Genomic DNA, 17,626 nt, shown 5'->3' with positions numbered 1-17,626 from the left:
CTATCTACACGGAATGATTAGCCGTGCCCATGCTATTATACATTAGAAAATGCCGTCGCCCCCGTTTTCTGACGGCGAAGGGCCTGCATCGAGAAAAATATTTCATCCACCAGTTGGACTGTAACAAAACCGTCGAGCGATCGGACACAAATAAGCTGCTCACACTATTATCGTTAGCATCATTAGCGTTATCATTCCGTTCGACGTTTGACAAATCGAAACGATCGGCAAACGAAGCGCAAGGGTGTCGTGATGTGGCCCGCATTGAAAAATAAAAGAGAAATCATGTTAATCACGGGTGGTAACGGCCGTCATCATTGATTTTCTAGTTGCTTTAGATAGAAAAAGGAAAGCAAAAAAGAATGGAATGGGTGAAAAAGAAATAGGCCTTTTAGGTACAAGAATCCATTCAAACTAAAATAATGATGTCACGTCACCAAAGTCCCAAAATGTGATCAAAAAAGGCTACAAAATAGGGGGGAAAAGCTCACTAAATTCACACGATCCGACCACCAGTCGCCGCTTCTCGCTTCGTGTCAGTCGAGCGACCACGTGCATAATAAGCGAGCCAAATGGATTTCGTTCAATTTCATGCAACATTCCTCGACCGCCGATCAACGTCTTGTGGCTGCACCGATCGATCGCGAATCAAGTCGGTTTCGCGCGCGCGGTCTGGACAGATTTTGTGTGCGAAACCCATTAGATAGAGTGAGTGACCACAACCGTGCACATACCACCACCGCCATCACCGTGACTGACTACTGATCGAAGTTGAGCTACAACCATTTCCCCCCAGCGCCCGCCTCCATGTCATAGGTATTGGCCAGCCCCGATGCCATTTGTGGGAAAGCTTATGCACGAGAGAAGCGAGCGAGCAGCATGCGCCCTTCGTCGCTGTATAATGGCATCTTTCTAGCGCATTGCACCACCCCAGAAGGCGTTATTCGCTTGCCATTCCCTCACCTCCCTCCCTTTCTCTCTCTCTCTCTCTCTCTTTCTCTATTGTCCTATCTGTGCAGGGTGGTGTGGCCGTGAAGGAACTTTTGCCTTTCTTTTTATTTGACCATTAAAAGGTAGCTGCCAGTACATGCTTACGGGTTTTGCCTCAAAACATTAACGCAAGAGGAAGTGGGAAGCGAAGGGAGTCGATCGATCGTAAGTTGGACGCTAACTAAAGCCGTGTGCTACTGCACTATTACTACGGTGTGTACGGTGGCCGGCAGTGCGCCAGCAACAAAGCAAAACATTTTAATCGATTGTGTGGCTGAAGAGGGGGGAAGGTGTGCTGTTGGTTGGTCACGAGGCCACGAGTCCGTTGGGCCATTTAAAAAATGACGTACAACACATCATTATGGCTGCGTAAGAGTGGTAAAACCAACGTAAACGCAGCCGTTTACTGGTGTTTGTCTAAGGTAGCATTAAACAGGGTAGGAAGTTTAGAAAAAAAATACATTCAAACACACCAGCAGAGGCTGGTGGAAATTAGTAATATAAAGTAGCTTCCCTCCTCTCTGTGCTTTGTCGTTCGTTCGTGGAAAAACGCACAAAGTTTCACTTTCTAAAACCACTTACATATGCATACGATGCGACACGCTCCAACCGGAAGAAAGATCCTATCGATAAACCGTTTGCCTACCCAGAGCTTTGAGCTTTTTGTATCGCAGCCAACGTTGATCGCTTGGTTACGTTACTACGTCCGCTAGACGCTCGCAAGATATCGCGCAAGAAAGTGTGCCTGTGTCACTTTCCTTCCCTGATACGCGCACAATCTCTCATTAGCATCACGCAATCGATCGAAATCTTGCGCGGAAAGTGACCGATCGGCTGGTGGCTCATCGTTTAGCCGCGACGGTTGTGCAGTAGAGTTGTGCTGCTAACCGGTTGGACGGAAACACGCATTATCGAAGCCTTCGTCATTAGAGCGTCAATCGTTTATGCACTTTCACCGTTTTCTACGCACCACGCATGCATGCATTGAGCGCCGTAGGTTGTTTTCAAATCATCAGCATTCGCCTCGTACGCATCTTAGCCGGTTGGTGGTGGTAATGAGCCGATCGCGGCCTACATCTGAGCCATCTCGTGTGTCCCGCCGTCTTGGGTGCGTCCCACTGGGTACAGGTACGAGCGCATGAGGGATAAATATGTTTAATGTGTCAATTAGTGGCAATCTTGGGGTCGAGGGGGAACAACATGCACACGTCCCCGCACGATTACATCACTTGGACAATTCCCTTGTCTTCTTTCGGCTTTAGCAAGTAGCGTAAGAAGAAGAGCCGAATGCGCTAAAACACATGCGAGTAAACAGATCGTAAAGCGCTGAGCAAATACACTCGCTAAATGGGGGTTTATTTTTATATGGTGTGTAATGAGGCACAGATTGTGGCGAAACGAACCCATGTAAGGCGGAATAAAGCGAGCCTCCCCTACCCATTAACGATAAATCAATCATAAGAAACGATTTCTCGATTGTTCAGTTTTGGAGGGAATATAAGCTTTTGACTTTCTCTTGTTGGGGCTGCGTTTGGGCTTATCTTTGGCAATCATTGTAAAACATTTTAAATACATTTCCACCCGGTTAATTCATTTTTTTGCGGTAGTGCTAGAAATGTAAAAAAACATAGCATAACGCAAGCAATGTGTATCCCTGTTCCTTGACATCTGTCCTCCGAAACTTACCCACGCCACCTTCAACCCATGCTGTTCCTTTTCATTCTCCTCCTACTCCACCACAAAGCAAACCGTAACGGCAATGCAGCAAAATGCATCGGCGAATTGGATTGCATTGCATTTGCCTGTGCACCTTGTAGCCAGCGTCTTCGAATCCCCGAAGACACGTTTCATTGCCTCGGAAACCCGCCACATTCCGCACGCAACACGATCGTATCGGGAGAGCGAGGGAGCGAGGGAGAGACAGCCAAGACATGAAGCAACACACTCCCGGCATTAGTTAAGCGCGAAGGCGCGCGCGCTCGCATACATACACACACACACACACGCGCGTGGTGAGGGAAGGGCACGAGGGAGGGAGGATCGCGAAGGGACACCACGTGAAGGTGGACATTGTTGCCACGAAGAAGTGGTAAAACTGGTCGGGCGAGTTTTTCCTTCTCCCTTTGGCTGATGTGGAGGGGATCGTTCTTTTCTCCCTTACTCGTTTTCTCGTTGCCACTGGCGTCGTCCGTAGCAACCTCACCGCTTGCTGCTCAGCTTCTTCAGTGCCATGGCTTTGCGCTAAGCTCTCCGACGAGCTGCCAAGGCTTCAGAAAGGTGCGCGCACGCGTTTGTGTGTGTGTTGAAGCGTCTTGTGGGTTGTACTGGCTTTCCTCACATCGCGATTTCTCAACACCGGTTTCTACTATGCGCATTACTACGACCATTACTGTTACTACAAACACCTCCTAGAGAGGGCGTGGGGGAGAGCTGCACAAGAGAGCCTGTTTGCCAAGATTGCAACCACCGTGATTAATTTATTGATATATAGCTATGATGCAAACGCGTGCCATTCGAGCAGTATTTAAACACTCCAAGTGCAAGAAGATGGCGGTGTTTGTGTGTGTGTGTGTGTGTGTGAGTTTGAGGATCAAATCCATTGCAAACGGGTTGCGAACGAACATACACACACACATACAGGCGCCAAAGATTAGCCATTTAAAGTTGTCATTTTTCTAGCAAAGCCATTTCCTTCCATCGATTACTGTAATGTCCTGTCTCGGCGTGCTGCGCGCTAAAGCATGCGCAATGCAAACATAGTCGATGGACACATATCACACTGTTATGCTGAGTGTGGCATGACTTTATGCTTTCCACCAGTTGCTACATTGCACACTAATGGGTCGGTTGCAGCGTGACGAAAGATCAATTTTTGCAGACAACACAACATGTCACAAGAGTGCCATGTAAATGAAGGGTTAATTACAGCGTTCAGGTCAATCGGTAATTAGGAGTAGATCATTGCAATTGAAATTTGCAAATCCATTGCTTTTTAACTATTACTTGGAACCTAAAGACAGGATATGTTCGCATAATTTAAGTGAATAATAAATCATAACTGACTGATTGAAACAGCAGCATACATCACACATTTTTATAAAAAGAGAAAGGACAATCAACGTCGTTCGTGTGCCGTTTGCAAACATTTGCAAACTTAAGTGTAGCAATGCATTCGTTTGCGTGAAGGAAAGAAACCTATGCCGGGGTTGGATCGGATGAAAAACGCGTGCTAAGCTAAAGATAAACGATGGATAATGGTTCCCTCGCGAAAGCCAACGCCCGTCTTGAGCGGCAAAGCGTCCCCCCCCCCCATCCCACCGGCAGCGGGAAGGAAATGCACCGCACGGAGATACGCATCGTCTCGAGACGCAGCCAGTATGCAGTACGCAATGCAAAGATGCTGCAACTGCAGCTGCCGGGGCAGTGTAATAATGATCCGCTGCTGCAATGTGCAAGGTAGCCGGATTCGCGGCCAGTATGCGAGCGCGCGATAAACACAAACCGACTGTGAGCCAACGTGTGTACGCACCAAGTGTTTTATTTCTCTCTTTTAACTTCTTTTTTTATATATAAATATCAACGATATGGGGTTATGGAACAGAGGAAATGAACGCTCACTTCAGCCCTCCGAGCCAAGGGATGAATCGCTGCCATTGTGTATGACCATGCTGTGGGGTAGACGCGGACGATATTTAATCCCCCGGGCCAGTCCAACCGAAGGCGACATTAAGGGAGATCTGTTTCAAGCAGGGCCCGAAACGTGTATCTCTAGGCGATCTATGTGTGTTTAAGATAGTATAGTAGGGGGACATTTAGCAAAAAAAGAGCCGCGCCATTCATGAGACCAACCCGATTTGTGACATTTTTCGTTTCAAGCGCTTCATGCGCTACAGTTAAAGACTGTTTGTAAACTTTCGGTTTCGTATAAACATTCCAAACCCGTGGACGACATTCCACGTTCCATTGCAACCGCCGCCGCCGCGTAGAATGTGGTTGCCCCGTAAACAAGGCATTAATGCTCCCCTCCTACCCTACTTTACCTGCGAGTCGCTGTGAAAGTGGTTGTTCGGCAACTGGTTGCCGCCGCTCGGCGACCCGAGCATATCCATCATCATCCTGCTGTACTCCCCCGCCCCTTTACGAATAGGACCGGGTCCGAGGGGCGTACCGCTTCCTTCTACCACCGGTCACAACCAGACCCGACGCGCTGGACACTCCGGATCGCTGTACACATCAACAACTGTACCGATAATGTTGCTGCTACTGCTGCTGCTACTACTGCACCTAAAACAGGTGCGTTCAGCATTCCTTTCGATTCACCGCCACCGCCACCCGGCACACCACGGCACACCCCCACCCACGCACGAGATGCTTCTTCGCTGGTTCTGGTTGGTTTCTCGGCTCGATAGAAAGCAGCGAGCCACAGCGGGCAAGTGAGTGTAGTGTGGGTTTCTATGTCTCGAGCGAGAAAACCTTGAATTTATAATTCAGCCCCGGGGCGAAGGAGCGGAACCGTGGCGGACCAGTATTTGTGAGTGGTTGGGCGTTGGGCGGGATGTGTCTGGCGATTAGTTCGAGGTGGGTAAGCAAATAATCATAAAGGTTCGGTCGGAACACCGCGTCGTTGATTATAAACTAAGAATTCGTTCTTCGTTGCACTAAAATTCACTTTTCACTTCGGATCACTTCTCGCCTTGGCCAGTGTGCGATCATCCAAGGCACAGAGGTACGTTGTTAAATCCTACGAGGGAAAGGGACATATTTTATGACGGTTCCGCTGTTGGCCCGGCAGGTACACCACACCACCACCAAGCCATCACTCCAGAATCACCAGCATCACCAACATCAACATCATTCCTTACGCCCCAGGCTCGGACACAACAAAACTTAACCGAGGGACCAGCGCATTAACTCCACGAAATGCACATAGAATCCGACCATGCACACACACACACACATAGCTACACACACATACACACAACCGACCATCAGAATGAGCGTCAAACAAAGCAGAAGACCCGGCGAGGGTGGCGTTCCTATATCGATGTGGATGTGGAACCGCAAACGTGAGACCGGTTTATCTTATGTGTGTTTTTATTTTCGTTCCATCCCCGTCTCTCCCTTTTATGCTGCCGTCACCGTCACCACACAAAGCATGGCATGCTTCGACCAAAGGAGCCAAAACTTCGAACACAACTGGATTTTTGTTTGTACCTGTTGATTTGGTAAAGCAAGTGGCGAGAGTGTGAGAGAGAAAGATACATTGGGTGACGAATATACACCCTGTCACTCTCACTCTCACACACACACATACACACTTTGGTTGCGGGCTCCTGCAGAGGGGTTCCTTTTTCCACCCTTAACGCTCGCACACATACACAGACACAAACACTCCGTCGAATATGCGCACACCACGCACAAAGCTCACGTATGCGCACGGACACGCAACGGCCTACTGGCGTGCTTGAATTTCTTCAATCGCCATGGCGACGCGGTTTGCTTCGCGACGACGACGACGATGACGACGAATGAGACAGCGAATCGAGCAGCTTCCAAAGATTTCAGGCGTTGACAGTGATGATGATGATGATGATGATGATGATGATGACGGTGGGATATTGCGTTGCTTTCGCTCTCTTTCGCTCGCACACACGTTTGCCATACACACACACACACTCATTCCTTTGGTCGCGAAATCTTAAGAAGCTTTTGATTTTCTTCCCTTTCTTGTATTTTTGTTGTTGTTGTTGGCTAGGCGCGGGGTTTCGATGAACGTTCTCTTTGCCGAAGCGCAACACACCCCTGAGAGGATACACACACAAGACGCGTACACTTCTTTTCTCCTGTCTTGATTGTGTGTCTTTTTTTTGGTTAAGTTTTTTTTTCTTCTTCAAGCATCCCCAGGAACATTAGCAAACTATTTTCAAATGCTATTTAAATGCTTTTGTAAAGCTGCTATTCTTCGTCATGAGCCACGGATTCTGCAGGATATTTTCACGCATTATGTACTGACGAACAAACGGACACACATGCACACTGCGAACAGATTCATTCCAGCGTCATCTTATAGGAATTTTTCAGTGTGCTAAAACTTCAAGTGGACGCCACGCTGCAGGCTCTTTGGTCAGAAAAAGGAAATCATCTTATCGATGCTGGTCGCGTTAAGACAATCATTGATTTCCAGATTTTATATGCTCATTCTCACCCACACACATGCACACACAAACATACCACCAACGCTATAGAGGAAATTACACTGGAGATCCTTTTTGCCAAACTAATTCAACCTAAAAATACAAGATTATCCTGCTAAAACTAATGCACATTTTGGGCACGGTTGCCAAACACATACACTACGAACAGAACCACCAATAGCAACGCTTACACCAGAGTCAGCTCAGTCAGAAATTAAAAGCCCACGGGCAACAGAAACCACGGCCGCGCAGGATCACGCGACAGACCCTTGCCGACCGCTCGGAGACACGAAATAAAATGGACGACGCGAGCGATTTGATTTGGACCCCGGTCCAAACGAGCCGAGGAAAAAAAGCTGGCCTATTCGCTTTCTCTCCGCACGCACTCCTTCAGTTGCTCTCTGTCGCACACCATCATCGTCATCAGCTTTGCCATCATCGCGTCGTGAAGTCGCAGGCATGGTTGATTTATGAAAAAAACCTCGACCCAACAAGGGTCCGAGAAACGAGAGCGAGAAAGAAGGAGAGAGAGGGAGAGAGAGGGAGATAAAAAGAGAGAGCCCGCAGTCATTTAAAAACATGAGACGCAACAGGCTTGCGAGACACACCAACACACATGCACAGTCCTCTTGGTGGCCCTTCATCGACAAGGGTATATTTGCATTAGAAAAAAGAGACGGACGGAGAAAAAGAAAGAGAGGAAAAGGGCAAAGGGACGGTACGGGAGCGAGATACAAAGAGAGCTAGAGAGAGAGAGAGGAAGAGAGGAAGGGAGGAGAAGGGAAGAGCGAGATAGCGTACCAACATAGGAATGCGATATTTATGTTCGTACGGCCAGCAGAAAAGCTTTTCGCGTTAATCTTGCTTCGTACAAAACGCTGCAACGGCAGCGCTCAAGCTTTGGGTGCACCAACTGCATACACCGACTTGTAGCCGGATTACCAGGCAAAGGGCAACACGGGTTGGCATTGGGTGTGCAGACCGGGGCACCGAAGGACGCTGGAGAGAAGCAAAGATTATGAATTCGCGACAGGGCCCGCGCCGTACGTTGGCTGCGCCCGATCCGAAAGGCGGCAAGCTTATCGTGTGAGTCACGGCATTGCCAAAGCGGCAACACTTGCACAGCGTGCCGCAGGAATGGTGTGTTGTGTATGTGTGTATGGGCGATGGAATGGCCACACTGGGCATCGCATTTTTGCCGGTTCGATCGTAGCATTTTTTATATTATAATTATTTATATTTTTTTTTTCTACAAGCCTTATAAGAGTGAAGAGCTTGTTAGATTTAAAAAAAGCAATGATATCTGTTTTTTTATAGGCAATATGATTATTGACGCATCCAGCCTGTTGTAGATTTAATCGCAAACAACCCAGAGACAAAGATTAACCAAGATAAAACTTTTCTGGTACCAGGATATTTTTTATGATACCTAAATTTAGTTCTAGAATTAATATTAAATAAAACAATAATAGGTAATACTGAAGTCAACCTTATGTAGTAAAAAAGCAACAACAAACGTTTAAACGTTTAAGAAACAAAAAGAATAAAATTCATATTACACACAGTAGTACGTACGTACAAATCGATGAAATTTATTCTAAAATGATACGTGCTTTCAATAATACCGATTTAAATCATCCTCAAAACCGTTTCAGCTTCAAGCATGATCCACAACGTGCCAAAAATATTCCTCTCTCTTCCTGAGCGGCCGAGACCGAATTCTTTGCCGATGACGTTTGTCGTTCGCAGTTCTCTGAGACGATTCTCCTTTCTGTTCTTTGTTGTGTGTTCCACACGCTAATAAAAAAGGCAATTCTTTCATAGCAGAATAAATTTGTGCAAAGTTTGTTACCAAATAGTTTTCGTGTAAAATGTAGGGGAAAAAGTAAATAAAGCTTGTTTATTTTGTACAAGAAAGTAAAATACTTTACATTAACAAAATAATGCGATTTCAAAAAAACTGTATTTTATTAGATAACAATTCTTTCGTACAAACAAAATCAGAAAAAAAATGGATAGAGTCCGCATTAGGAGCACAAACACAAGCGCCACAGGGTGCGATTGACGAAATGGTAGTTGACAAAGGTCAAACCGTCATCTTGAGCTTGATTTGTTTTAACCCCTATCCGAAGTGGCTACTGTTGTTGCATTGTTACGAAGAGATCATAGAAGCAGAAAGAAGCGAAACGCATGCTGTTTTCTGTCCATTTTCTTTTGTTTTTTCAGTAGTTTCATTTGTGCCCAAAACCAATCGACACACATCGCCATTTATCAAAGTTTTATATCTGTTAAATTTCCATTCCAGTCACAATAACCTTTCACAGCCAGAATGATCGTTGGCAGCTGGTAACACCACCACCGTGGACACACCCGTACGAAGTTCGCTAAAAATATAAGTCAATATTGACAGACGGACAGAAACGGGCGACAGAAAAAACCCCTCTAAACGAAACACCCAACCACAGCGTGCCTCAAAAAACCGGTGTGTTTTAAAAACTTTTGCTCCGTCAACCATAAATCCTTGGCTTGACGGAGGATTTTTGGCTGTTTCGTATTGAATTTACATAAAGAAGGTTTCGCTTCGCTACGTTCGTTTGTTCTGCGAGCCTCTCCCCGCGTGCTCATTTTGCATATCGTCGAGAAAATGAGAGTCGTCACCACGGAAGAAACACAGAACGAAAGACTTTAACGCCCGACCCTACGGCGAATGGTGGAGACAGACAAGGAACCCCACCCCGCGCTTCTGGTCTGGTCTGTGAGAGATTTTTGGCACACTCAAACAAACGTTAAATTTTGAAGAATGGTTTGCTTTTTCCTTGTGCTTTTTTGTTGTTGCTCGACTTTAAAAGCACGTAAATTCTGTACAGTCATAGAACAGTATAAGAAGAATAATGCCACATAGAGCTATTTTGAGAAAGAGAGAGAACGGGCAGTTTTTCATTAATTTGCCACATTTCACGTAAGCTGCATTCACTCATAGTTAAACTTTTACTTTCAAACATAGTGTGTCCACAATAATATCACCTCGAACATATAATAACCCATATTGTCAACTCAGTTTGAGTTTGACAATTTAATGCATCCTAAATATTTCAATATTTTTTCAAATAAATCATGTTTTAAGAATCATTTTCACAATTCAAACCGCTTTAAGGGCCTACCTGCTGCAAGCGTTTCTGGAGATTATGATGCTGTACCAATTGCATACCGTTGGGCTGATATTGCTGTTGCGTGTATTGCATACCATTGGGTGGATGATACTGCTGTGCCAATTGCATACCATGCGGCGCTAAGGTTCTATTGCGAACAGCACCGTTGTAGTTAGGTAGTCCAAGCGGATGCAGGTGCTGCTGTTGCTGCTGTGGCGGCGGCGATCCATAATAACCCGCGAGCCCGGCTGGATGTACACCCTGCTGCTGATACGGCACACTCCTGAACGAGGCAGGCAGCGTACGGTAGCGTGCCATTTTGTCTGCATCCTCCCCGCGGCCGTCGAGGTGTGCCGGGGTGGGTGCCGCCGTTTTGAAGAAATGTTCCGCAGGGTAAAAGTTTTTCGTCGTTATGGCGGACGAAACGTACGAGTTTCGTTTGCGCTTCCCCTTCAACGAGCCCGAGCAAGATTTGCGACGGTGCCGCTGGCTGCCACCACCCCCGTCCGAGCTGTGCCCGGACGACTTCACGATGCTCTTGACGCCCACATTTGATTTGGGCGTACGCCTTATCCACTTTGGCAATTTCATTCCTGCTATGCGTCACACGTTACACTGGGCAAGTTTGCTCGAAACACAAACTCCAAAAATCACTTCATTCTTGAACCGTTTCTTACAACAGCATATACGTTTCTTCGATTCCTTCAAGCAAACACTTGCTACACACACACACACACACACACACAAACCCTGTTTTTCGGCAACACCGCCGTCTTCGCGCGCGCGTTCCACTTGGGCTAATTAAATTAGAACAATCTCATTTCCACCGTTTGCCGGCAGGCGCACAACGCTCTAAGAAAACAAACAAGAGAACAGCACCGTTTTTTTCTTTTTCAACGACGACTCAAACACACGCGGTCGCACTTAAAAAAGGAAGAGGGGAAGGCATGAAGCCACAAGAAAATTGATTTTCTTATACGCTTGCAATTCGGTACGCCCTCCAAAGCCAGCTAGTAGTTCAGCGTACAAACAGCACGTGCATGTATGTATGTGTGTGTGATCGGCCAGTGGCTTATGAATGGAACAAGCTGACCTTTCAACCCCTTTTACACTGCCCAACACACCGCCCCCTGCACCACTGTGTACGCGTTGTGGTCAGTAGCTACGATTTGCGATTTCATCATAATTTCACGCACGAAGCACATCACGGCGGTCCGATTGACCAACAGCACACACCGTCGCACAAGCAAAAGGTAAAAAACAGATATGCGCCACTAATTTCGGAGGTTCAAGTAAAGCCACAGAAAGAACGGTAACGATTATGGATGAGGTTTGTGAAGGCCACTGGTCGGAGCTAGAGTATTGCCGGTAGGAGTTTCGATTTTCTTTCGGCACTGGTGGCGACCACACTCTGCTGTAAGCCCTAATCGCACTATGAAAACGCCCCTTTTTGATACGCAACAGTAAGCCCGAGGAGTGGGGATGTTTTAAAAATCTCAAGCAATAGTAATGCTTCTGTTTTTAGTATTTTTAAACATAGTATTAGTCATGTTTCTGGACACTTCCTATGGGTATTTTAAGAACAATAAACTACACGAACTGTCTACTAATACTTTGCACTTCAACAGGCAATCTCAACATTACGAAAAAGCATAACGATCAAAAAAATAATCTTAAAGTCCCCCCAAACTGACACATTTGTGTCGAGAACTGACGTAAATTGCATATCCGAACCACCGAACGAAACAAGGACACTTTACACATTCACGCCACTCACTAGCCGAAGTTAAACTGCGCCGTACAGGCAAAAGGACTAGAACTTTTACGCACGACGTGCTAGAAACGACTGGCTGCTAGAAACGAAGTGTTACAAACGACACGCGAGATATGGCACACGACGACCGCATAGTAAAAAGCACGAGAGTTCGTCCCATCGTCGTACTCGAAGCTGTCGTACTGGCTGACTGGCTTGCTGGCTGGCTGGCAGGCTAGCCGGCCCCTGTCGTCTTCGTGGTAAACGTTCGCTGTCCATGAAAATGGAAAATCGTTTCCACACTGCTATCGCTCGTGAAAACAACACCATCGCACCAGCAGCAGCAGCAGCACCTCACACCATCGCTGAATTTCCACCCTTCGCCGTGCGCGATATAGCCGCGATGATATGGTGGATAACCCACGAGTGCCGCGACTGTTTTTTTTTTTATCGAACGCATGGCACGGTTCGTCCATGAGGTTGGTTCAAAAGCCTTAGGACAATTATACAAAATGTATTGCCAATATATTTAATATTAAAATGAAGCACTAATTGTTGTCATTATAAAGCTATGACATGTTCAGTTTTGGTAACCTTTTTGTAGTTAAGCGTCAACAGCAACTTTACATAGCAGGAATGTCAGAGTTACTTTAAAAAATAGGACAAAATTAGTATTTTTTCTCCACAATGCATATACATTCAAACATACGCACGTCCCAAAAGAGACATGTAAAAACCATGTTCCGTATAAAATAATAACAACACGAATTACACAGCCATTCTTTATGAAAAAACTCGTATAAAGAGGCGATTTTTTATTATTTTTAGAGACAATGTAGTAAAGGAATGGTTATGTTGCATATACCAAAAGAAAGCCATTTATTCAAGACCGTACGGCTTTAAACTTTATTTTCAAAGCATGAGAAAAAAGATACAGGGTTTACCAGCATAAAAAACAACTATTCACTTGTTTGTTACAACAGTCTTTTTGTATAAACACCGCTGTCTACCACTTGCTCACACGTCAGATGGTGTAAGCTACTCTGTCCAATTCAATAACACAATTTTCGCCTTCGATTAGCAACTGTCAGATTCGGCACAGTTTGTTTTGTTGGGACAAATTTTACAAAAACCAAACATTTTCAAATACGTTTATTTTATTCAAGCAATATGCAGTATAAACCATACATTTCAATAAATCAAAACATTAATTTTGTTAATTACACTACAACCACAAACCGTGCTGAATCCGACCGTTGTGCAATCGAAGGCGAAAATTGTGTTATTGAATTGGACAGAGTAGCTTACACCATCTGACGTGTGAGCAAGTGGTAGACAGCGGTGTCTATACAAAACGACTATTGTTATAAACAAGCGAACAGTTGTTTTATATGCTGGTAAACCCTGTATAACATTTTCACAGACAAATAATGCTGTATACCACAGAACTATCACATCAACCCAACAGGCTTGTCCAAATAATATCGACTACAGGGGCAAGTTTGTCCCATCGTAGGCAATGCGCTTTCTCCTGCATTTACCCGCGTGCTATCCGCTACAAAGTGTCTTCTTTTGCCCCCTTCGCGTCTAAACTCACCCAACGGTTAAAGGACGAACGATGGTACAACCACCCTGGTGCTAACCACCCTCTCTTACACCTGAACGTCAGGGAGTGTTTGCTGCTTCACGTGTGTTCAATTCCCTACCGATCCTTACCGTCATCATCAGCCCCAGAAGTCGAAGCGGCAAAATGTAAGAAAAAAAATCAAACGATACATTCTATCTCGAACGGTGTGAACTTCTGTAAGCTACAGTTTCGTAAATGCAGGAGCAGGAAGAGAACATAACCACTCCCGTATCTCACCCACAACCACCGTCTGAGGTGAAGCCGGTCAACTGGCTGGCAAAAACCGTCCAACAGTCCAAACGTGACCATGCGCACTGCCAATGTTTTCCTTTGCCGAGCAGCGTGCACTAGGAAGGGGAGGATGGATGTAACGATCCCTTCGCTCGGGTCAGACTTCCGATTCCGATATACAGTACTTCCGCTGGCTCCGCGGGTGGCCTATAGCACCCTTCCCTCACGTCCTAGTCCGAGTGCACTTCGGGAGGACAATTACGATGCCTAGACGCCAGTTAACCGACCATATTGCTCCGACACGCACGAGCAAAAACAAGATCAAACGCACACGCACAACGGTTGTGTCCGGCACAGACATGGATTGAATTCATAACGAAGAATCCGTCTGCCGGTTGCGAAAGCAAGGCAAGGCAGGCAGGCAGGCTGGCAGCCGACCACGTTGCCTTTCAGTCTCCCACACCACCCGTGCACTATGCGCGCTAGGTTATCGTCCTTCGATCAATGACCCGCTCTCTCCCTTTTTTCTCTCCACGTGTCTCGCGCATTGATTCGAAAGATATCCTCATCGAACGTGTGCTCCTGTGCGGCTAGTTTCGATTGATTGGATTTTTGTTGGTTAATTTACACCCATATCCTTTTCCATTGCCACTCGAAATACACACACACATACAAGCGCATCACGTACACAAACACACCGCTAATCAGAGGGTAGTTTACGAGAGGGAAAAGTAAAGTGTGATGACTCTAAGCATGGATCCCCTTTTTTAGGGCGAGCAGAATATGTTCAACTAGCGTTATCCTGTGCCATGAAATGCTGGCGCCGCATAGCAATGTTTCCCGCCCCGGCCAGAGGAGCAAAATGCGTCGCCGTACGCCAGCGCACTATATTCCCACATTTCTGCTGCACAAGTATGTGTCTATGTGGGTTTGTTATTGTTTTATTTTCCACTCTTTAGCATAACGCGGGACGATGGCAATCCCTTCGAAAAACTGGGTGGGTACTTTCTCTCTCTTTCTCGCTCTAACACTCTCCGTCCCTCTCTTCTTCACATTCTTCAATTGGCGAATCCATTTGTTGACGGCCGGTATGGGTGTGTGTGTGTGTTTGGGGCATGCAAACGCCTTCAACCGGGCCGCGCCCGGTGCATACAAAATTAGCATATTTATACGCCGGACGTAATACAATTAAGAACCAGACCAGACGGTATGACTTTTTGAATAATAAACAAACATGGAGTGGCAAATGGAGTACGAAAAAAATCCCCACCGTAGGATACGCGTGTGCCATGCAGCAACATGGAAGAGGAATCGATTTCTCGAATGAGTGTTTATTTGTAGCAAAGGGATTACAAGACAAACCAAAACGATGTGAAGCAGCGATTGCGATGTTTTTGTTATGCTGTTGCAAAACATAGTAAAATGACCATCATTGCGCTTTTCACTGCCTGTTTTTAAACGTTTTTTAACTAGTTGGAAATTGAGCAAGAAGGATTTACCCCCCAATCCAGCACTGTCTTGAAAACGCCTGAAGGTAGGCAATGCTTTTGAAAGTCCATTAATTAAATTGCATTATTTTTTTCCTCCATCTTTCGTAACATTGCATAAACGATACAAACTGACTAGCGAAACGAACAAGAATAAAACAACATTTCGGATTACTTACCGCCTTCTCGTCCTCCACCACCTGATCGGCCAGCACCTCGATCGCATCGTTCACCGACCGGTACGTTCGCTGCTCCTTTTTCGACTTGCTGCGGAACAGGCTGGCCGTTTTGTTCTTCAAATTAAGTCGCCGATCAGTCGTGCCGCCAAGGATTTCGCCGAACGGCGGTGAGCTGAATCGCTTTGGATTAAAGTAGGAGTAGGCGGCCGATTCCGACTTCTGCAGCCGCTTGTTCGACGGCGGCAGGTGGTGCCCTTGACCCAACGCCTGCCGGATACTGCTGAGGACGCTGGCGTCGGGCACACCGCCATTAACGGTCGCGGAACCAGCGACACTACCGCCGTTCGATGGTTGATGGTTGTTGTTGTTGCTTTGGTTGTTGCTATTGCTGCTACTGCTGCTTAACGCTGAGTTGTTAAAGTTATTGTTCGAAACGGCAAACTTGCTCTCGCCGAGCTCGATGTGTGCTGCCGCCGAACCGACTAGCGCTTTCGATGGTAGCTGTGGGATCGGTGGTGGTTGTTGCTGGTGCTGCTGTTGACTGCTGGCCGCTGACGCTGTGGCCGAGATTAGTGATGATCGGCGGGAGGAAACGGTATTACCGATCGGGACTGTCGTAGGAGTTGGTGTTGATGTACCACAGTAGCTTGTACTTCTACGGGACCGATTCGAGTCGATTGTATCCCTTTAGGTAAGGAGAGAGAACAAAAAAGAAGAAAGCCATTAGCAAAACATGCATTGCAAATGTAATGCGAAAGTAAGCCTTATTTGCTGTAAGAAAGCCATTTGAATACAAATCAAACACACAAAACAAACCCAATCCGTTCCACACTTCCAGCGTACCTTTTCCGAAACTGTGGACTACGAAAAAACACGGGACTGATCGGCACGAAGTAGCCCAACTGTGGCGGACCACCGTCGGGCGGATGGTAGGCCCCGATGGCGGTCGGGGTGGGCACAGGCGTACAATCGTCCGTACAGTCTTCGTCCGTGGTCGTCGCATTGCTCGTGGACGTTGTTGCACTGTTCAGGAAATGTTCGTCCGCTTCGTCACCGTACGATATTGCACAGTTTTCCGGCACCGTGTAGCAGGACAGATTGGAAACAGGGCGCCGACAGCCGGGATAATCGCACTGGGTACCATCGTAGCCCGTGAACCTTTTCATCTGGTGATAGTCCATTTTGTGTCACTTTTAGGAGTTTTTTTACCCACTTTACTGTACACAAAATGATGCTTTTAATTACATCTACCACTTTCACGAAGCTCTGCGTTAAAAGTTAATTCTCCATCCAGTTAATCTTCAACACAAAACGGTTCTTCAGAAGAACATAACGCCAGAGTTAAATTTCTTGAGCGCAAAAGCAACGAAGCATACACCAGCAGCATCGATCAACCACATTACATTCGACAAAACGATGCTAGGAATGTGGTCGTTAGCGAATGGGACGAAATACGCTGACGCCTAGCACACGGTTATTGCAACGAAAACGAAACACCTTCTCCGTAGGCGACATCCCTAACGCTCTTTTCGTCTGTGCCCCATTCATATTCTTTCGTCACTCGCATCTATAGACACATACATCCACACACATAACAACAACAATCCATTTCATTTTGGGTTTTGTTATGCCTATTGCTGCATTTGTCGCATTCTTGAAATTGTTTAGTTTTTTTCTGTCTGTCTGTACACATTCATTCGTACAAGGCAAGACCACAAGCCAATTTCTCAATGGGAAAAAATAGCACCAAGCAAAGGGGATATTTTTTTATCTTTTAGAGACATTTCATGGGTTTTAGCTTTTCCAGATAACTGTTATGCTTAATATTTTGATACAAATATTGCGAAAGCTCGCAATTTCATATTCAATAATTTTTTTATGTAAAAAAATCTTTATATGAAGGAAAAAAATCTTTCTCTATCGTAAACGATTTTACGACGATTTTCCTCTTTATGAGCAAGCATCATTTGGAAATCACTTTCACTTCTCCAGTTCCTCAAACATGTTTTAATAGCG

The 17,626-nt window shown here is 46.1% G+C and overlaps 1 protein-coding gene across 19 annotated transcripts in view; it reads right to left on the bottom strand.

Annotated features, from left to right (window-relative positions):
• Positions 1-17,626, bottom strand: part of LOC121590851 (tight junction protein ZO-1) — a 48,143-nt gene that overhangs the window by 17,005 nt on the left and 13,512 nt on the right. For 6 of the 19 annotated variants that reach the window (XM_041910911.1, XM_041910913.1, XM_041910915.1 and 3 more), the window contains exon 3: positions 15,611-16,295. In XM_041910911.1, the coding sequence (XP_041766845.1) occupies positions 15,611-16,295 (685 nt within the window). The other 13 variants (XM_041910919.1, XM_041910920.1, XM_041910921.1 and 10 more) reach the window with 10 other exon arrangements.

The sequence above is a fragment of the Anopheles merus genome, chromosome 2R (assembly GCF_017562075.2).
Source record: "Anopheles merus strain MAF chromosome 2R, AmerM5.1, whole genome shotgun sequence".
Classification (NCBI taxonomy): Eukaryota; Metazoa; Arthropoda; class Insecta; order Diptera; family Culicidae; genus Anopheles; species Anopheles merus.
This window is presented reverse-complemented; position numbering and strand designations above follow the sequence as displayed.